General features: G+C 37.6%; 1 protein-coding gene across 1 annotated transcript in view; it reads right to left on the bottom strand.

The window, feature by feature from the left end:
• The window catches only part of USH2A (usherin), a 511,874-nt gene that overhangs the window by 219,250 nt on the left and 268,944 nt on the right, over positions 1-23,680 (bottom strand). Inside the window, exons 35-36 of the mRNA XM_067564962.1 lie at positions 16,566-16,717; positions 12,101-12,263 (exon numbers count right to left, since the gene is read on the bottom strand). Of these exons, the coding sequence (XP_067421063.1) occupies positions 12,101-12,263; positions 16,566-16,717 (315 nt within the window). The remainder of the gene's footprint in view (positions 1-12,100; positions 12,264-16,565; positions 16,718-23,680) is intronic.

Genomic DNA, 23,680 nt, shown 5'->3' with positions numbered 1-23,680 from the left:
CAGCATCTAGGCTTTACTTGGTCTCCCATCCAATTAATAATCAGGCTTGTGCTTCTTCGCTTGCAAGACCTAATAAATATATATCTCAAAGTGATATAGCACATCATTAGGTATCTGTTCTGCAGTATGGTAGCAGTAAAGGTGCACATGGCACACAGAACAGAAGCAGATTGGTTAACTATGAAAAAAAGAACTACATAAGATGAAGGTGAAAAAGATTATTAAAACAATATTAGTTGTAGTATGACACTGAGTTCTTCTACATAACTATGGAACACAAAACCATGGTCCATTATAGAAGGGATATAAGAAAAGTTAATGAAAGAATGTTTTCCTTCCATTGTCTGCAATAAAGACATACACTGCATGAAACAGGAAAGAAAAGCATACCTGATGCTGAAGGATAGCCTGTTTGTACTTAACATATTATTAAACTGTTCAAGGACTGTTTAGCCTTGAATAAACACTGTCCAGTAATTCTTCTAATGAGTGTGCAAAACCTGGATTTTTCTGTGGTATAAATTCTTGTCACATAAATCAGAGTTTAAATAGTGCACCTATCTGTGCTGAACTTTCCTTCATGTCCTTATACTGATATAACATGCATATTCAGAGCAGATCATTCCCTTCCCCACCCCCTTTCTCCATTATCTTTAGGAATTGTGCATAATCTCAATTTCATTTAATAATAATATTTACCATAGTACTTTACATTTTCAAAGCGCTGTACAAACATTAACAAATTAATCCTCAAAACACTCCTGGGAGATCGATAAGTATTATTTTCCTACCTTTACAGACAGGGAGACAGTTACAAAGAGGTTAAATGACTTGCCTCAGATCACAGAGTAAACCAGTGGCATGACTGAGATCGCACTTAATCCACTAGACCACACTGCATTTTTCACTAGCATTTTGAGACACCAAAAGTATACCATATATGTAATTTGCTAGACTATTTTTAAAAACAAATAACTTGGGGATGCAGAACCTCTACAACTCAATATAATAGTGAATCACAGAATCATTGAAGATTAGGGCTGGAAGATCATCTAGTCCAACCCCTTGCTCAAAGCAGGACCAACCCCAACTGGGCCTTAAAAACCACTAAGGATGGAGATTCCACCACCTGCTTAGGTAATCCATATCAGTGTTTCACCATCCTCCTAGTGAAAAAGGTTTTCCTAATATCCAACCCAGATTTCCCCCACTGCAACTTGAGACCATTACTCCTTGTTCTATCTGTCACAAATGGGAACAGCTCCATCTCCTTTGGAACTCCCCTTCAGATAGTTGAAGATTGCTATCAAATCCTCCTCACTCTTCTCTTCTGCAAACTAAATAAGCCCAGTTCCCTCAGCTTGTCCTCATAAGTCACGTGTCCCAGCCCTTTAATCATTTCCGTTGCACTCCACTGAACTCTCTCCAATTTGTCCACATCTTTTCTGTAATGGGGGACCCAAAACTGGACACGATACTCCAGATGTGGCTCAATAGAGAGGAATAATCATGCCTTTCAATTTGCTGGCAATGCTCCTACTAATGCAGCCCAATATGCCTTTAGCCTTCTTGGCAACAAGGGCACACTGTTGACTCATATCTATCGTCTTGTCCACTGTAACCCCCAGGTCCTTTTCTGCAGAACTGCTGCTTAGCCAGTCGGTCCCCAGTCTGTAGCAGTGCATGGCATTCTTCTAGCCTAAGTGCAGAACTATGCACTTGTCCTTGTTGATTGATGTCCTTGTCATCAGATTTTTTTGGCCCAATCCTCTAGGTCACTCTGTATCTTATCCCTACCCTGCAGTGACTCTACCACTTTCCACAACTTAGTGTCATCCACAAAATTGCTGAGGGTGCAATCCACCCTATAATTCAGATAATTAATGAAGATGTTGAACAAAACCAGCCCCAGGACTGACCCCTGGGGCACTCCGCTTGACACCGGCTTCCAAATAGACATCAAGCTGTTGAGCCCAATGATCTAGCCAGCTTTCTATATACCGTATAGTCCATTCATTCAACCCATACTTCCTTAATTTGCTGTCAAGAATACTATGAGAGACCATATCAAAAGTTTTGCTAAAGTCAAGATATATCACGTCCACTGCTTTCCCCACATCCACAGAGCCAGTCATCTCATCACAGAAGATAATCAAGTTGGTCAGGCATGACTTGGCTTTGGTGTATCCATCCTGAGTGTTCCTGATCATTTTCCTCTCTTCCATGTGCTTCAAAATGGATTATTTGAGAACCTGCTTCATGATTTTTCCAGAGACTGAGGTGATGCATACCTCATCTAGTCTGTAGTTCCCTGGATCCTCCTTCTCCCTTTGTTTAAAGATGGACCCTATATTTCCCTTTTTCCAATCATCCAGGACCTCTCCTGATCACCATGAGTTTTCAAAGATAATGGCTAATGGCTCTGCAATCACATCAGCCAACTCCCTCAGTGCCCTTGGATACATTGCATCTGGTCCCATGGACTTGTGCATATCCAGCTTTTCTAAATAGTCCTGAATCTGTTCTTTCACCACTGAAGGCTGCTCACCTTCTTCCAATACTGTGTTGTCCAGTGCAGTAGTCTGGGAGCTGACCTTGTCTGTGAAGACCAAGGCAAAAAAAGCATTGAGTACTTCAGCTTTTTCCACATCATCTGTCACTAGGTTGCCTCCTACATTGAGTAAGAGGCCCACACTTTCCTTGACCACCTTCTTGTTGCTAGGAACCCTTCTTGCTATGTTCCCATCCCTTGCTAGCTGCAACTCCAATTGTGCTTTGGCCTTCGTGATTTCACCCCCGCATATCTGAGCAGTGTTTTTATACTCCTTCCTAGTCAATTGTTCAAACTTCCTCTTCTTGTATGCTTCATTTTTGTGTTTAAGCTCACAGAAGATTTCTCTGTTAAGCCAAGCTGGTCGCCTGCCATATTTACTATTCTTTCTGCACATCAGGATGGTTTGTTTCTGCACCCTCAATAAGGTATTTTTTAAAATACAGCCAACTCTCTTGGACTCCTTCCCCCCTCACATTAACCTCCCAGGAATCCTGCCCATCAGTTCCCTGAGGGAGTCAAAGTCTCCTTTTCTGAACTCCAGGGTCCTTATTCAGCTGCTCTCCTTTTTTCCCTTTGTCAAGATCTTGAACTCAACCATCTCATGGTCACTACTGCCCAGGTTTTCATCCACTTTTACTTCCCCTACCAATTCTTTCCTGTTTTGTGAGCAGCAAGTCAAGAGTTGCACAGTACCTAGTTGGTTCCTCCAGCACTTCCACCAGGAAGTTGTCCTTAACACTCTCCAAAAACTTCCTGGATTTTCTGTGCACTGGTGTATTGCACTCCCAGTAGATGTCAGGGTGATTGAAGTCATATTGTGATCACCCTAATTTCATTTACTCATATTGAACTCTTTTTCTTTGAAGTTCAAGGCGCCGCTCTACCTTTGCCCAAGCTGTCTTCTCAAGTGGGGCAATATTATTCTCAGTGGTACAGAATGGAATGTGCACATCAGAGAGCCTTACTACTGAATTTAGGTCCAGTGTGTTGTAGACTATATGGAGCTGTGCCTACCATGCAGGTATAAGTTACTGAAGGAACATCGTGGTGACTTTCTCTATACTTAATGGAGTATATGAGGTAATAAACATCAGTTGTGAATAATTAAATGCTGGAATCAAGGCTGAGGCACTTGATTCAACAAGCCACAGAGAGATAAATGGAACACTGACTTTTACCTTTTTGGAGAAGATTTCAAATTTCTGTGATACTGTCTTCTTGAATCTTTTATTTACATCACAAGTGGTATTTCTGTAGGTGAATAACTGTTTCAAGAGTGGGCTAAAATGGTGAATAATTATTCATGGTCTGAGTTAAAAAAGGAATAATTGTTTGAGTGAATGGGATGTTTTGAAAATGAGTGATATGATTTGATTATCTATAAGGAGATGTCTATAATGTCTTGATGGCCTGAAATTAAAGGGAGTAGAGGCCTTTGTGGGAAAACAAGAAAACCATTCAACTCCAAAAGGAATGCAAGCTAATACACAATACTCTTGCACTTACAATTAAAAATTATTCATTTAGTTGCAACAGTTATTAATGCAAATGAATATTCAGACATCTAAATATGTATTTGAATGCACAGTCACAGTAATTGTGTAAACAATTTAGATTGTTGTATACACAAGTTGGTCTCTATCTACAGAAAATTTGGTCCATTTTGTGTCAATTTGACCTTTTTTGGTCATTTCTGAGAGGATAAATATTTGATTTCTCTAGGAATTGATTGGCTGAAATCCTTTTCTTGTCATAACTAAGGGAAAAGTACTTACCCTTGTTATTCTGCTTCTTTGAAGACATCTCACAGAAGTCTCACTCTTGGGCTTCAAGCCTTCAATAGATTGGGAACTTCTATAATTTAAGAGATGAGTGTTTTTACTGCACATCAGCAAGTGGCCCATTCCACTCTGTAGTGTGCATGGAAAACCCCACTGTCCCTGTTTTGAGCAAGAGGTTGAAGCTTTAATTTGTGCACCACCTAAGCCCTGATTCAAAAGTGTGCTTAATAACTGTATTGAATCAGGACTCTAGTGGGAAAAGGGAAGATTCTACTAGAAACTGCTTAATAGACAACCAATGTACTCCACCAGGTTTTTAAAAAATTCTTTAACAAATGTCAAAATTAACATAAAAATTGAAACATAACAATATCCCAATGGATAAAGGCAAATAGGAAACATAAGCGCTTACATTATATGTAAGCCTACTAATACAGAAAAACACATCTGGGCTGCAAGATCCCCAGGCTTGGATGGGAGGTTAGTATACGAGTGAGAATCCTGTGGGATATTTCCAAACAAACAGAATTACATGATAAGTAATTACTCCTCTTTAAAGATACCAGAAGAATATCCGTGCTGAAGAGTAAGTAGCTTGAGGGATGTCTAATAATAAAAGAAATAAACTCTACGAAAAGCAGTGGAAGGGATTATATCTCCACTTTCACTTAAGCATTGTAGCAAACACGGAGGTTAGGACTCTACTCCAGCTACTCACAAAAGGACCACAGTTGGGTCAGGTTTATGTCAAAATTGTTGGCAACTGAATCCAAATACACATGGGTCTAGAGCTTTGGCCCAGCTATGCAACCTTGTGTCACTGTAGTGGTACAAAAGGATCATAAATCCAGTTTAATCAGCCAGCTGTTTTCTGTTGCAGCCTCCTGCATCAGAACCATTGCTAGGAAAAGAGAGTCATGACTGACATGCTTCTTGCCCTGGCTCTTCCAGCTGTCACGTGGTTCATTGAGGGTGCCAGCAGCCAGGTGTGATTTGCACTAAATTGCATTGGTTCAACCCACCTTTGTTCCCTTGTCCTTGAATCCTGTCCAAAGTGGACCTGGGCTGGACCCAAAGCCTTAATCTTTCTTCAGGACAGACAAGCACATAATCAAGCAGTCCTTGTGAGGCATTTAAAGAGATTTGCATAGAACTGAATGTCTCTTGCATTGGTTATTGCATTTGCAATACAAAGTCCTCTTATAGATTTTTTCAAAGAAGGCAGCAGATCTTGAACAACTTTCTTCAAGACACCTCTGACTTGCTTGAAGATGTGTCTCTGTAATTCTACTTTATCAAGAAAACAGGTTGTCAGGGAGATGGCTTTAGCGTTGGAACAGAACCCTAAGCCCTGAATCTGTATAATCGTCTGTAGTCAGATTTGCAGATTTAGCAGATTAGCCAGATTTTATCTGGAAACCATACCCGTCTAGATCAGAATGGTGTAACAGGTTCATCAAAACTTTCTCCTTCATTTGTTCAAATCCTTGCAACCAGAGGTACAGTCAGAAAGACATAGAGAACCCTCAGTACTGTTTGCTAGAGAAGGCTACTATGGTTACAGAAGTCTTTCTTAGCCCTGGTCTACACTACAAATTTATGTCGGCATAACAACGTCACTCAGGAAAATCTACAACCCTGATTCATGTAGCTATACCAATCTAACCCCTGACATAGAAAGCAGTATGCCTATGGGAGTGCTTCTCCCATCAACATAGATACCGCGTCTCAGGGAGATGGTGTACCTGAGCCAATGGGAGAAACTCTCCCATCAGCATAGGTAGAGTCTTTTCCAAGTGCTACATTGGTGCAGCTGCAGCACTGTAAGTGTAGACAAGACCGGAGATGCGATGGAACAGCATGGTCAAACTGTTAGGAGATCCAACTTTAGCATCTTCTTTTGCCAGAAAATCCAAAGCAGCACCTCCTGATCTGTGATCTATACTTTCAGTTCCAGAGTGACCATTTTAGTCAGTTCATGATAGAACTTCACCCTGCCTACCAACTTGGTTGCTAAGTCGGTGGTGACCAGGAAGGTCTTAACTGCTTCCTGAGCCCCAAGCCCCACTGGTATGTAAACAACAAAAATAGGAGGCAGCTTTCGGACACCATTGGAGCCCCTTGGTACTGACAAACTAGGAAATTCCATAAAAATTAATTTAAGGTTGAATTACATCAAGGTTGAATGATTAAGCACTCAAAAGTCAGGAAATGCCAAAGTTAAGGATGCCTATGCAACCTTTACTCACTCTCTCTTGTGCTTTTGCATTACTATGCAGTCCTTAATTACAAAATCACACACTATTTCCTAAATAATATTATAATTTCTTTACAACTCCTGTAGTGATTTTAAAGGGGATGATTTGACCCCATATCAATAACACTATATGATTAAATACAGTTTATTACAGCAAGGAAATAACCAATAAGCCATTAGGAAGTTTAATATCCTTTAAACCCAGAATGGCAGAGTTAATGGAAATATATAGTTAGATGGAAAGATAGAGAGATGATATCTTACATAATGATGAATGGTAGTGACTTTTTTGTGGAGAACCAGGTAGATAGATACAGATGTGTATATGAAATACAAAACATTTTGGATAGAATGAAACAGCAGCTAAACTTAGGGAGAACTACAGAATATTCAGCATGAAGATCAGCTGGTGTCTTCAAAAATGTTGGAATAACAGGTTCATGACACAGAAAATGTTAAGATTACATGTTATTTAAACACTTCCTAAGTCATGAACCTGCTATCTAAACATACCCTATGTTATAGTAGGTCACTGATAAGATAACAACATATCAAATACAGTTTGTGTGATATACATTAGGGATGGGTTTATAAAAAAACTATATAAATTCAATTTGATATGTTGGAAAGGATCAACTTCCCCCAATTGCCATTCTTAGAAGCTATTTTCATGAAGGAGGGACTCCATCACTTAATAAAGTGCATATGCCACCAGCCCAACCCCGGGAGGTACTAAACAGCTCTTGTAAAAATGCCATGAAAATGCTACAGATTTGGAGGTTGACCCTGTGAAGCCTGTATAGTTATTTACAATGAAAGATGATGGTGATCTGCACCTCACAAGATCAGGCCTTTGATCAAAACACATTGTGACTCATCTATAGCTACTTTTGTAGAGTACCTTTGCAGTCTTCAACATTTGTTTACTTTTCTTTAGCTTCAAATTTTCCTTCTCAATTTTAACACTCCCTTTAAATGTGAGGTGTTGTTTCTGAATGTCTAAATAAAAGTAAGTAAAGCCATATAGGTAATTTACATTTCATTTTGTTGCCTACTCTTGTGATGCCAACACAGTTCTTATGATATTTGGTGTTTTTCTTACAGCCCCAGGTCCTGGATTCATGTGATTACATAGAAACATAGAGTTGGAAGGGACCTCAGGAGGTCATCTAGTCCAACCCCCTGCTCAAAGCAGGATTAACCTCAGTTAAATAATCCCAGCGAGGGTTTTGTCAAGCTGCATCTTAAAAACCTCTAAAGATGGAGATTCCACCACCTCCCTAGGTAACCCATTCCAGTGCTTCACCACCCTCCTAGTGAAAAACTTTTTCCTAATGTCCAACCTAGACCTCCTCCGCTGCAACTTGAGACCGTTTGCTCCTTGTTCTGTCGTCTGCCACCACTGAGAACAGCCTAGCTCCACCCTCCCTGGAACCCCCTTTCAGGTAGTTAAAGGCTGCTATCAAATCCCTCCTCATTCTTCTCTTCTGCAGGCTAAACAAGACTAGTTCCCTCAGCCTCTCCTCATATGTCTTGTGCTCCAGCCCCCTAATAATTTTTGTTGCCCTCCGCTGGATTCTCTCCAACTTCTCCACATCCTTTTTGTAGTGGGGGGCCCAAAACTGGACACAATACTCCATGAGAATCTCAACCTTCCTTTTACAAAGAAGTAAGTTTCTAGTCCTCATGGTTGCAAAGAAAAATTGGAAACATGAGCAGAGTGTACCCTAAGGGCACCAAAACCAGGAGGCTACTTCCCCCCTGTGAAAAATTTGATTTTTTGAAAACCCCATTATCTTTAAGCCAATCTCATGATTCTTGGATTCCTAATTCATTATCTTTTAATGTGGTAGGGAAGACACTACAGTAGTTGTATGCCATCTGTTTATAATCTTGTCTACCTTGTCAGAAATAACTGTTTCAACACTGTAGAATTGGTTAGGGTTTTGGAGTATAGGACTATCAATGGCTATTAGCCAAAATGGTGAAGAATGCAACCTCATGCTCTGGGTGTTCCTAAGCCTCACACTGCCAGATACTGGGACTGGACAACAGGGGATGGATCACTCAATGACTGCCCAGTTTTTTTTATTCCCTCTGAAGCACCTAGCATCAGCCACTATCAGAGGGCAGATACTGGGTTAGATGGACCATTAGTCTGGCCCTGTATGGTCTTTCTTATGTTCTCATAACTAAAGGCTATTATGAAACAGTAATTGGTAATGGACAAAATGATTTTACTGTTCTGGGGCCACACAGCAATGTCCTCTGTCCTGCTTCCCTCCATAATGATCATTATTTTGGTACCTAGTATTCATACAAGTGTGCTGTAGCAGAATATATCAATGCTTCTGCTGAGTAAGAAAAGGACAAGCCTACAAGCCTGCCTTTACATGAGATCAAATATGAAACTGTAACAGATTAAAATTTTCAGCAGAAGCTATGGATGCTCCTTGAGATTGTATACATAATAAGGCATTTATATAGTGTATATCCACTTACAGTAGATAAACATATACAGACACATACATTTCAACACTCTGGTATCAGTGTGGAAGCTGAGGGCTTCATCTCTAAAACATGTTCAGTCATGACTGGTTTTGGATTCAAGATCTAAAGTCTCTTTCCTGATTTAGTCTCCCAGACTGAAGCTTAGCACACTGCCAAGCAGGCCACTGACCCAAGCTTTGGATGCAATTATTTTGAGGCTAACGTATCTTCAGACCGGCTGAATTCCACCTCCAATGCATACATTCTAATTACTTCCTCTTTAACAGACATCACCGCAAAGGCTGAAATATAGTTGTTCATTATGTCAAAGAAATACCAATTAGCTATCAGGCAATTCAATAAGCTTTGTGTAAATCTAGTGAATGGATGATGTCTTAAATAAGTTTGATAAATGAATGTGCAATTTCTTTATTGCAGAGGAACACACACCCCCAAACAGCCTGCATATATGTTAACTACGAGAGCTGCTCACTTATGGGGGGGAAATAATATTTAAACTCTATTTATTTATTTAATGTTGCAAAGCAAAGTTTCAGCAACAGTGACCAAATGTAATGCAATTTTCTGTGTTCCATTCCCCAGACAATTCTTCCAACCCCCTAGCATCCCCTCCTGAGTTGAACTAACACAGCAACCTCTTTAAGTCAAATCTTGTAATTGCTTCCCATTTGCCTGTTTTGCTTTTGGCAATTAGCAAACTGAAATGTTATCATGAAAGAGTCCATCTCATTTATAAGGCCAGGTTTTCTCTCCACTAAAATATGCAGGCACTCTATTCTTTATTACCAGCAGGAGATAAATGGCTGGTTTTCGTTGCTGAAGAATATATAATGGTTAAAAAGTCACTTTTTTCCTCTAGCTCTACATAAATCACAGAACTAGTCAATATTTAATAATGCTTGCCTTGGTCTGGAGTCCCTTGATCACCCCTGTCATGTGTAATAGCTCCCTCTCCGATATCTTTGACATAAAAGCCCAGCTTTACTGCAATACTAACATGTAGAGGGTCATTACGGATCGACATTTACCTTAATCTGTGACTGCCAACCATGAACCGATAAATTCCAGCAGATTCCACTGGGAGAAATCAGTAAACTTCTCAGTGGAAAGAACTGAAGGAAAATTCTGCCGAGAACAGAATACATTTTCTACAAGGGCTGCTCTGCAAATGGGTTCTGACTTTTGAAAGTTCTCTTGCTGCGCAGCTTTGCAACATTTAATACCATTTTGATGGTTTGAGAGACGGGATGACAACTGATGATGACATGACTTAGAAGGCAAGCAGAAATTTTCTCAGCAAAAACAATGCAAGATTAAACACAAGGGGAATATGGCTTTTGCATTATTCACCCTGCTGCCTTGGCGGAAATGGCTATGCTGTCATGGGGGTCCAGTCAAAATTTTGCTCCTTTTTTTCAAATCGATCATCACTCCTTCACCTCATAATCTTACAAGTGGTTCACAGCAGAATACATCAAAGTCTTCACTGCATAAAAAGGGGCTTTTGTGAGGGGTCAGGTGAGGCTGCCTACCACACATAAAACTCTTTAGCACATATGCTTCTCCAAATATCACCCAAAGAAGTGCATTTATATACTTCCTCTCAGAGGACAGAAATTGCCATACATATTTTTTCTTTACTGGCAGTACTGGCCCCAACAAACTGCTTTCACTTTTGTTTATTTAAAAAAAGCCAATTTATAAAGCCATCCATGTTTCAGCATTATGTGTATTACTGCACTTAGGAAACTGATTCAATTTTATTTGCCTACAGTACAGAGAAGGATTAACACAGAGTAAATAACTGTGATCTGAACATTGTTTTTCAGCCAGAGTTTTTTCACAATAATCAATATCACCAGAAACACTTTTATAGATACCTTATAACAATCATAATTTAAAAAACAATACAAATAAATTACATTTGCTATTAAGGTAGAATTTATAAAGGCTATTTCTATATGATATTTTATTATTTATTAAACCTAAAAAGAGGCTTGATAGCTTAAATTAACATAGTATACATGCATTTTGTCAATGTTCATTCTTATTCATTACTCAAGTATTTTATAACATTATTTAAACTAAGTTGTTACAGAATTGTACTGAAGTTGTTGCACTGTGCAATTGCTTGAAAAGCATGCATTTCAATGTAGAGCATTTAAATATTGGCCTGATTACATTTAGTTGTGTATTGTATATTCCTTTACACAAATGCAAAGTGATTGTGAAACATCAGTCAGGTCTGGTAGAATTTTACATCCACTCCGCATCACTTTGCACAGGTATAAATGACTACGGAAGGTGCAATGCAGTGGAGAGACAAGATAATTGCCCTTAATGTATGTTAGAAGAGATTAAGATCACCTTCCACCTATTTTTTATTTCATGGTTGAAACTGTTTTGTTAAGCAAAATAAAGTTATAGTTTTTATTAAAATATTTTTGAAAAAAATAAAAGGTTGATTTCAGTAGGTACTCTTAAAAATTATCTCCTTAAAAGCAGGAAGTTGCCTTGCTAATCTAAGCAATGCCTATTTGTCATTGCTTGTGTGACTTGTACTGTACTCAAACCCAAACCTGCAATCCTTATTCCTGTGAGTTGCTCTTACTTAAAAAAGCAAACATACTGATATTGTGTGAATAAGGACTACTTGTGTGAGTAAGGGTTGCAAGATCAGAGCCTTTGTTTGTATCTTTAGATTGAAAGATGTTTAAGCAAGGATCTTGTTTTTTGTTGTCCATATATGTGTTTGCACTACTATACACTATATGTATACAAGTCCAGTAATATATAATTATATTGCTAAAACAATGAACTACTTATTTGTGTATGTGACGTGCTCTCACTCTTTCTAAAATCAACAACTTAAAGATAGTGGCAGGAAATTAAAAATCACTATTAAAGAAATCCTTGGAAAAAAATAACAACAGAATTCGAATGCTTTAAGCTTATATTTTTATAATGGTAAAATTAGATGTAGTATCAAGAAAATACCTTGATTGGCATAGAAGAGACCAGTGACGAAGACTGCATAGGTTAACTGTCCATTAGGTTTATTTGGAGCTAGCCATTTTACTTGAATTCCTCTGGATCCATCAACGGTGGCAAATATTTCAAGTATACCTTCAGGTATAGCTTCAGTTGTACGAGCTTCGACCTGCAAATTTAACAGCCAGATAGAGTTTTGTTGCTATAGTTTGTAAATAACTGAGTAATCAATTATACAACATTTTAGTGTAAATTTCCCTGATTAAAAAATTAATCAGTAACAAACATTTTATGTTGGCATAATATTGTTTTTTAAAAAGAATGTCTTTTCCTCCCTATCCCCAGATTTGCCTTATAAGAAGATGAGAAAGAAAGAAAGAAAGAAAGAAAGAAAGAAAGGAAGGAAGTTCAAAGGTTCATTAGAACCTTGCTCAGTGACCCAGAAAAAGATGGGGAGGGGAACAAGGTCCCTTAAATTTGCTAATATTAAAAACAAAAACATTAATACAAAAATGTGCTTAAGTCTGCTTAGTATAATTACTACAGATATATGACAGAGAAAGAATATCCTTAGATGAGTCTGGTTCAGAAACAGAATTTTCTAACTTTCCAGCTGGAGCACCTGGAAGATTTAAGTTGCAATGATAAGTAGGTCTTCCTTGAGAAAATGTAAGCTGTCAAAAGAGCTAGCATTTATTTATATAATGAAGCCCTAAGACTAAGATTCTTGTACCTTCAACAAAAACCTTAGTCTTAGGGCTTCATTATATATATAAATGAAAAATTTGTAATTACAGTGGAATTCAGTTTTATTAATCATGGCTTGTAGCCATTATTCACAGTGCTATGGATCAAACTTTACAGGGCCAAAGTCATTTCTTATTTATAACGTGTTTGTTTCTCACCCGTAATTTATTTGATGTTTTCTAAGGTTGGAAAGGATTTTTATACCCTTTCTGAGTGGCAGTCAGCTTCAGATAAAGAATGTTACAGTTTCTGGATATGCTGTTTGGTGCCAATTTGAAACAGTCAAACCTGCTTTGTCACTAAAACATCTAAAGGAACTTTTTCTGTCCTTGCAAAATGGTGATTTTACTTCTTAGCACATCTGGTTTGGGAAGTTCATTGGTTTAACTAACCTCTATATATTCCCTGATCCAGCAAAGTACTCAAACACAAGCTTAACTTTAAACAGGTTAATAGCCCCACTGAATTCAACACGATTACTCACACAAAGATAAGCAAATGCTTCAGTGCTTTGCTGGATCAGGACCAGAGTGTGCATTTGGATATTGCAGTCAAAATGAGGATTGCCCAAAATCAATCCTTATGACAGTATTCCACTGTCCTATGCTTTCTAATCTAAGTCAGAATCTGTGGTGTACTGAGAGTGTCTAATGCAAGCTGCTGTGCAGCCCCAGCACCTCAGAGCATTGGAGGCCAACTGAATGCCTTGGTTCTCAGACTTTGAGGGAGGGGCTGATGCACCCAATGACACACAGAGTATACACCTAACAGTGTAATTTATTGCATTGGTTCTGTCTTATAAAGTGTAGCCATGACTGTGAGAGACAAGCGATTGGTGGGGTTCATTTTCGGCATTGCACTATAATTATTTTCTTCTGTTAAAAACACTAAGCAGTTCCTAAAATTCTGTGTATATGAAGTAATCTGCACCAAATCCTGAAGCTTTTGAATCTTGCACCTACCATACTTTATTTATATCTTGTGACTGACTTTAAAGTAAGTATGTTCCAATATTATGAAGTCTTTTTCATCTTCTATTTTCCTCACATGGTGTAAAAAAAGTACAATATGTATAAAATGCTACTAACTACAAAAATACTAGTTATGAGCAGCATACTGTATGTAGTATATACTTTGGCTGTTCTGGCAATATACATTAAATTGGACACTATAAATAAAAGACATGCTGTATGTAAATACTTCTGTATAACACAAGCACTGTTTCTTTTTCCACACATTATCTTATATTCAAAAGGCCTTTGATATTTCCAGGTGTATTTTAACAATAATTTTAAAAATATCAAAAATACTCTTCAACCATATTAAGAAAAACTCTAAAATAGGGGTAGAGTAATAATAATGTTTCTATTGTACTAAACAAAGTTGGCAAAGTTGATTAGGAGAATATACTTAAAATATATTTAACCTAAATATGTGAAATTAGAATGTTTTAAATAGTGAGTTAAGAGTAGAAATATTCACTGACCATTAATCATATTTATCTTTCATTATATTATCAATTATCATCCCCCTATTGTCTTCATTTCTCTCGTTTTTCTAAATCACTTACTGATTGTTTTTGCAGTGGTTTGTACATTTCAAAACCAGTAGAGCTTTATGTGTAAGGATGTATCTGAATTCACCTACTGAATCAAATAAAGAATCTATCTTTATTTCCTCAAGAATAGCCTTTTTGCTTAACAAAGTCAGCAGGATAAAATTTGTACAAATTCTAAAATGAGACACCATTATCTTTGCTAGCAAGAAATTAAAATTAAACATTTTGGAATACATATTTTCTAGGTGTACATTTCACTTGAAATGAATTGTAATCATGATGAAAAATGTTAAAGCAAAACAAATCCTTATTGATAAATGCAACTTTCAACTCTCAAGTAACTGAAATCTTCACAGCTACCTTCAGAAAATGTAAGCTGGAGGAATCTGCTTAAAGTAGTCACATACCATCTCTTCCATCGATTAGGGCACATTAAATAAAAGATCAGCAACAAAAATAGCTGGAAGGATAATATCAGTTTACTACTGGGAGATGTCCCCTTTAGTATTTAGAGTACTCAAAGAGGCAAAGTATTTTTAAAGTGTTGCATTTATACTGTAATTGATATAAAAATCTTTCAGAAAATCAAATGAAGATGTAGTGCTCTAACTTCCTGGCAGCATTTAGGTGAGTTGCTCTAAATAAAGACATTGTACTTCAATTCCTGTGATTAGAGATGGATCACTGGCTTGGGAAAATAGTTTGTGTACTGAGCATGGGATACAGTGAATATCAGATAGAGCAACCACTACTTTGAATTGTATTGAAAGTCAAGACTATGTTTGAAATTTAGTAGAGAAGTTGAAAAAGCTATCTAAAAATAATTCTGTTTTGTCCCCCCCTAATTTTAGTGCATATTTGATGCCCCTGATGTACTGAATTAACATTACATATTTATATAATGAGCTGCAAAGGGAGTGCTATGATACTGCATGTTTAATGGTGCTATTTGCACATTGGAACAGATTTGAACTATGTAATATCTAGATGTTCATTCTGGAGTTTGAATTCATAAAAGAAGTTTAAATCTCTGGTATATGTAAAGTTTTTAGAAATGGACAAGAAAAAACTGGCAAAAAGCCATTCATGCTTTTAAGAGTAAATATCCATCAAAGCAGTCTTAGCTATAAAGTCTTTAATGGTTATAAAGTCTTCAGCCCTGTTCCGTGGATAGATAATGTTACCAGAATTTGAAAGCAACTAATCTTGGGAAGAAAATGAGAAATGTGACCAAAAATAAGAATGCAAAAATTAAACCTTGAAGTTCTACTTTGAGATAATATTTGTATAGCATAGCCTATTGCTATTAGAAAGTATGATGTTAAAATAAATGCAGACTGATAGCAAAAACTTTGTCAAAATCACTAGACAATTATAATTAAAAAAATTGTTAAAACAAAGTATATGGGGGGGCTAAATTTTACTGAAAAATTAAATCTTGGAAAAACATAAAGGGCCATTTTAGCAATACTTAAAATCATGCAGAACAATTATTATGAAAGTTAATAATCGGCTACAATGTTAAAAAACATACTGGATTTATTGGTCCAGGGGCTTCTCTAAAGTTCTAGAACAACATATAAATGTTTGAGCTTCAGAAGACTTGTTTTCAGATGTCAATGCCAATATTAATATAATCTTAAATTGCAAAATACAGTGATTTTTGTACCAGCTTAATAAAATATTTTCCTTTTAAACACAAATTTGGATTCTAAAGATATTTGTCAATTAGCATGTCAATTTTTGTAGTGTTGTCAAGTTTTCTCTTCTATATTCCTCAAATTATCTTCAACCCTTTCAGTCAGGCAACTAGAATTTTGCTCATTACTGGAATAGTAATTCTTTCTTTATGCATGTCCTTATGAATCAAGTTAAACCACATCTGCACCTTTTAAACATATTAACTCTACTTAATTTCAATAATATGTGTTTCAGCCTCACATTTAACTCTCTGTCACTTTCTTTACTGTACCTATGTGCTTTTTTGGAACAGCGCCTAGTGATGACCTATCAAATCCTTCGCAGCTCGTAAATGGCATTCTTTATAAAATGTCATATTTTGCCAGATGGGTTAGTACTGACCAGAGTGAATCATCACCATTTACTCTAATATTCACTGCCATCTGACATTTATTACATTCCCAGAATGCAAATTGAAGTACTCACCAATGGACCCAAAGCACAACCTTTTGCAGTACATGCCTGGACTCTGAAGGAATGCAGACTCCAAGGAGCAAATCCATAAGCATAATAACTTAGCTGTGATGAGTTCTGCATCAGAATGCCATTCATATACAATCCATAACTAGTAATAATACCTACAAAAACAATGTTAAATTTAACAGGGTTGACTTAATACCTGGATGACAACAGAAATAGGTAGGGGAAAAAACCTTGAAGCTACAAAATAACAAGATGGTGTTAACATATTTTAAGTGACTGAGAAGATTTCAGCAACTGTAACAGCAATGCATATGTGTCATTGAAACAAAATGTACTCTCCATCTTTAAATCTTGAAAATCTGGCCAGTAGTCTGCATTCATCTTGTAAAAAAAATTACACTGCTTCAAAGAGTATAGTATAATAGACCTGTTTCTGAACTATAGCAGTCAAGGCAATCTTAGAACTGAGAAAGTTGAGGCAATTCTGTTTCACAGTCTACTCTGCATGCAAATGCACATGTAGATTAAAACAAAGACATGAAAGATATATAGCAACCATTTAAAATCCTAACACCTTCAGACTTGGAAAAAATAGTGATCTACATTGTAAATGTAATGCTGTAGGAGAACTCAGACCAAGGCCAAAAGGACAATCCCTTCAACTACTATATTGACCTTAGCAGCATTCATTCCAGTGGAACATACACACAGAAATTCCTTACATTTTTATTTTTATAAAGGTCTATTTTTAATGCTAAAATATTTCAAATAGTCAGCACTTGTAGTCTATATTTATGTAAAGCTCTATTACATTTAGGATGCATGATAAGCAGACTGCAAATGTATTCTGTCACGCTAAATACCTTAGGGAAATTCCCTTTTTTTGGCAAATGACATGTAGATTTTCTGTTCACTATTCTCAAATGAACTAGATCCACTATTAATCTATCCTTTTCTAGATCACAATTTTTACCTGCCTGATTAAATAGAACCTACGTTATACATTACAGTACCTATGCTGGTCAATTTAATTTTTAGAATATGAAATAATACTGTTTCAGAGTGTCCTCACTGAATATATTACAGAAAAGGCCTTATAGTAAAATAGTTGTGCTCCTCTTAAAATCAAAGGGGTTAAAGCTCCAACCTTTAGACTTAACATTAGCAATATTTTTATGGGGAAGCTGTGTTGCAAATGTTTACTCTAAGTTGCAGGGATTTGCTGGTGTCATGTCTAAGAGAACCCAAAGTGTCCAGCCGTCAAATGAAGACACTAATAGGACTGTGTGAACCCTGTAAAATTCAGTTTATGGATGAGCGAAAGAACAGCATACAACAGTTTGATTTTCATTAACTGGAAGAAAATTGCCCCTTACAGGTTTGTTTAGGTCCTGAGTTCAACCAATTTGAATCTCCAAAGGGCACCTCACCCCTCCAACTACTCCTTTCCTCTTCACACCTGGATACCTTTCTCCTCTTACCTGTTAAAATGTGGAATCTAAAGACCAGTTGAGCAGCTGAGGAAGGGGTTGCATGAGAAACTAAGGCCAGTTCAGAGGGAGTTTTCTAGCTTGCCTGCTGTGCAGACAACCCATGTTCATGATCATAGACTATTGCAATGATAAGCTGAGATTTCCAAACACAGTGGACCTCAAATTCAAAGCTCAATTTGAGTATTTCATAGAGCTATAGTACTGACCCTTTGTATAACACGGTTTGTGATCCTTCAAAACTGGGGTTCTTCCCCATTGGAAAACAGTGAATTGCACCAGGTGGGAGGGGTGAGAGGGTGGAAAATTCTGACTCCATCCAATCTTGGTGCATTAAATACCATGCAATATGCTGTTTTGTTTCATATAGACATTGTGTGTTTCTATATAATCACAGCTGAGTTCTAAATAGACCTGAGTGAATAATTGATTTTTCAGTTTGGTATCTCTCAAACCAGAAAAAAATAGTCAATGTGAATGTTTTCATTTTTTCTCACGAAAAATAAAAAAGAATTTTTTTTTTCCTGAGGTTAAATGGCAATGACATTTTGAAACAAAGCATCAAATTGAAACATTTCAAAATGAAACACTGAACTGTGACATTTTCAAACTGGTTCATTCTGACATTTCTGAAATTTTTATTTTCAGTTTTGTTTTTGGCTGAAACAATTTGCTGAATTCAACCCAAATTTGCAAATAGCTTTGGTGACCACAATAATTTTTTGCCCACCTCTAGTTCTAAATCTGAAAAATGCACCGTATTCCTAGGAAGAAGTAGAAGTGGGATTTGTTCTACACACACATTAAGTCTTAAAGAGCCATCCACAGTGTTCCAGAATTCAAGATGTGCCATTATTTAGCAACCCTGACATGCCTACCATTGCACTTTTTTAAAGATTTGCCACGGGTTTAATTGGGAAGCTGTATGGCTGGTTACTACCATCTCCTAGAAAGACTGTGCTTGTGCCACTTCATTTCACACCTAGAACTATGTGAAACTCAATAGCTGTGGTAAGCAGGGTTCTGTGTGAAGCTTTTCCAGTGTCAGATTGCATGGGTTTAAACTACAAATTTTGGTTTCAGTGTTGGATTCAAAGGAAAACTCAGCTGACACCACTTAAGTTTGCTTGATTTCCACTTCACTCAGGCTCATTCAAACGTCAGAGAACCTCATCGTGACCCCCAGATGAGTTTAAGGCTGATCACACCACATTTCCAAAGATAATCAATGGGCTGACAAACATAAGTGAGGAATCTAACATGAACAAATTCAATAAGCACCATTAAAAACAAGTCATTTACCACCCAGTGTAGCTAAATTTACCATAGTGTTTGCACTAATTTCTGTTCAAAGCATACAGTAAGGAATAGTAAAGGGTAAACAAACACATTTTAGGTCCATATTTTTAAAGTAGCACCCACTTAACTTTGCTTATTGTTAATCCTGTTATGCATAAGAATGATACATGTGCAATTATTGTGAAATAATTAATTATTTCACCATTATTGAGCAATTTTAGCAGATGAATCAAACTGAGGGTGATGGAGTAAGGAGCGTGAAATGACTATGGCTCAATTCTCCAAGGTGCTTAGCATCTGCAGTTCCCACTGATTTGAACTGGATTTGTGGGGGCTTGGCACTTTTGAAAATCAGGTCCACAGTGACTACAAATGGTTTTTGCATTGCTACAGTCAAAATATTCCAGAGGGTTCCTTCCCTGCCCCCAACACACTACATTGCAACTATGTTTAGGTAAGCTGAATGTGGCCAATCTCAACCCATGCGCAGGATATGCCTGAGGCTTCAATTAAAAAGGGAAAACAACCTTCATATTGTTGAATAATCTCAGTATATTTATGCTTCCCTCAAAACTGAGTTGTTTGAATTTACATTAAAGACAGTGTTTCACAGGAGTCATGTGAAAAAAACTAATCACGCCACATTTTGATATCCTGCTTGAGGCAAAACTCCTCTGGGATTCCATGGGAGGTTTCACTGTGCAAAGAGAACTAAAGCATGGCAGTGTTTGGCCTACAATAAATAAATAAGTTAACATAAATACAAAATATCTTGAATTTACCTCAGAAGAAGGGCATTGAAATTAAGATTACCCAGGACAGTCTTAAATGTAAACCTTGGCATTTAGGGTGTGTTATACGGGAAAAGAAATTGAAGTATTTTAAATACTTATAGCAATAACACTAACACTTTAAAATAATGGCATGATCATGATTAATACCTTTGGTATTTATTGCATTAGCATTAGTAATCATGAACTCATTTAGTATTAATGTAGATATCATACGTACCTCTATAGGATCTGCACTATAACTCAGCATTCATTAACTGGAGCAGTATTTTAAATTATTCCTGCAATAGCAGCATTGTGCAGGATACACACTATGAGAAGCAACTTTCCAAAATATATTGTGAACTTCTGGTATCCTCTGTCTTTTAATTGTCTCTTGATTTTAATGTTAACTTCTACATGAATGCTTCTGTTTTATAAGACCCTTTTTTAACTCTAATTTTCTGTGCATAGAAGAAAAAAGTGAATTTGATAATGGAAAGAGATTAGGTTTATATTAGTGGTCTGAATTTTAGATGTGGAGTCAGAAACTTGAGTTCTCAGACAATAACTCACTTTGTGGCTTGTGGTAAGTAACAACCTATCTTCCCTCAGTTTCCACTTTTTCCTTGTAAAACTGCAATATTATAATTCCCTACCTATCTCACAGAGCTGTTGTGAAGATTAGTTAATGACTGTCTGTAAAGCACATTGAAAACGGTCTACCCAGAATTGCCAAATATTTTGCTAAGCTGCTAAAATGATCAGCAGTGAAATAGTTAATGCTAATACGTTCGTTGGGCTTCACTTAATATACAGTGGCCATGAAAAGGCCATAAGTCTCAGTCAAAAGTCTAGATGGGATAGGGTAATATCCTGACTCCACTGAAATCAACTGGAGTTTCACCATTGACTTCAATGGGCCAGGATTTCACCCTTTATTTTATTTAATTATTAAATAAAACCTTAAATTATGGAGAAGGTGATGGGGCAACAGGAAGGTGCTTATATATCAGAGTGCCATGACCAAAACCAACCCCCGAGTCTGAAGATGAAAAGAGCTACTATAGGTAAGTGCTAAGAACTATTATGATTAGAATATAAACTAAGGGTCAAATCCTGCAAACCTGTACCTTTACTCACCTGAATAATTCAATTGGTTTCAAAAGTGAGTAAAGTTTCTTACTTGCTTAAGTGTTTTCAGGCTCAGGCACTAGATTAGTCAAATGTAGTGGGGTGCACTGAGTACTTTCATGTAATTTATTATTATTTCATATTTTCATTACAATAAGACATAGAGGCTGCAATCCAGATCAGGACCCCATTCTTCATATGCACTGTCCACACATATGGGCACTGCCCCAAGGAGTTTACAATTTAAGGATAATTCTCAGATAAAAGGGAATTAAAAAAAAATTAATAGAAAACAAGACATATGATTATCTTCGATAAAAGAAATTTAAATAATTGATCTCACACAGCACTATAATGTTCCTTATAGTAAAGACAAAACAAGACTTTGTTCTAACGAATATAGAGTGGATCCTTTATTGAGGTCACTAGCACAGACACCATGCTAGCTCCCAGGTTAACTAAACAGAGTCTCTTCTGCTTAATGTCACCAAACACATCTCCTCCCCTGAAGAAAGTAGTCATTCTGACTACACTACATACATATGAAAGGGGTAACAGAAAGGGTCTTCTGTAGTGCAATGTATCTCAGTTCACCTCTGTTCCACTATTTTGTTTTTGCTTTGAAGTTTGAATAAAAGAATAAATAATTATGTGTTTGGTGCTACAAATATCACACTCAGCAGTATCATTTTCCCCAACCTATTATTTCTGCATCTGACACCTAAACGGCATCTCTGAAGGCACTATAAGCAAAGACTTAGATATAAAACTCACCAATCTCTGAAGTGTACATCTCTGTTCATAGGTAGCTAAGTGTTTTGAGCAGATGCATAATGAAACCTTAGATTAAGTAAAAGTAACATAACGTAAGGATCCATTATAAACCTGAAACTCAGACTTGTTTTGCCAGAAAGCATTTTGTCAAAACTGGTTCCAGTCTTGAGTGACACTGGGCCCAGGTTCACCAGAACCTGAATCCAAATTTGACTAAAACTAAGAATTTCCAGGCTGTGATATGAAATTCTTTCAGCACTGGAGCCTCACTCAATCCAACACTCTTCAAAGCCTCTGCTTCTCCTCATCTTATCCCGGGGTCATGTTCTGGGGACAAGCCTGACAGATTACAATTGTGCTCACCACCGGTGTCTTCAAAGGTTGCATTACTAGCCCCTCCGTCCTTCTCCCGGGAAACTCAGAGGCAATCTTTCCACCATCTATTATCTTCCAGAGGGAATAGCAAAGTCCACCCCACCTAATACCCAGGATATCATAAAGACAGCAGCCAGTCTGCCTGCCCAACTCAATGGCACCTAATGGATTTCTTGGGTTCCCATGATGCAATGCCTCCTTACCCCTGTTAGGGTAGAAGCCAGTGGGACTGTCTGGAAGATAAAAGGAGGCTTCTGGTATCTACTAGGGCAGGGATCCCACACTTTTTACGTTACCCTTCCCTTATATCCCCCAGCCATGGTTGAGAGCTGCGGTTGGGGCTGGGGGCCAGGACCCAAGGCCAGGGCTGCAGCTGGGCCAGGAGCAGAAGCTGGGACGTGGTCAGGACCCAAGGCTGGGGGAAAAGCTGGCAGCTGTGGCTGGGTGCAGAGCTGCAGTCGAGCTAGGAGACAGAGGCTGAGGCCAAGGCTGGGGGCAGAGCTGGAAGTAGAGCTGTTGCCGGAGGCTGCGGGCAAGGATGGAAGCCGAACTGGGGCTGCGGCTGGAGTGGGGCTGGATGGCGGTCCCTCTCTACCCTGCTGTGGGCACTGCCGTGCCTCTCCAAACTTTCCTCTGTGCCCTCCTATGAGCCCTCCTCCCCACACACATTTTGGGGACTCTGTACTGGGAGATCACAGTTTATAGTGTAGGACGGACATATAAAAACATTGACAGTTTCTCATGGTTTCAATCCGAAACTAAGTCAGACTCAGTGATTTTAGTTGAGTTTTGCTCTTTTAAATAATAATAGTAGCTCAAAACTCAGGGGATCTGAACCAGTGAATCCAAGGAAAACAGGATGCATGTCCCTGCAAACAAAAAACTACTGGGCCCAACTTGCAACCTCTTCAATTTATAACCATGAGCAGAGGTCAGAGCAGACACTAATACTGGGAAGCAGAGATGGCTAAGGTAAAGTACCTTAGTGCTGTTTATTTCACTTTTCTGAACTGAACTAAGATGTTTCACCTGAAATCTTCTTTAACTTACAACACAATGTGAAAATGCTGGCACAAGTATTATTAATGAATGAAGTGCTCACTAATTAGCCCAAAAGATTTGTTGGAACATTAATAAAACAGAGTTCCTGGGTGACTCAAATTTTCCTGAGATAAGAGTTACTCAATAATATATTCAGAGTGGTTTTGTTTTAAATTAACCTTCCAAAAATAAGGCAAAGATAGAAAAGAAGGAATAACAGAACAACAAAATTCAC

Source organism: Emydura macquarii, unplaced genomic scaffold, assembly GCF_026122565.2.
Source record: "Emydura macquarii macquarii isolate MOO-44397 ecotype Brisbane River unplaced genomic scaffold, CSIRO-AGI_Emac_v2 contig_2676, whole genome shotgun sequence".
Taxonomy (NCBI): Eukaryota; Metazoa; Chordata; order Testudines; family Chelidae; genus Emydura; species Emydura macquarii.
Note: the sequence above shows the minus strand (reverse complement) of the source record. Positions and strands in the feature narration are given on the sequence as shown.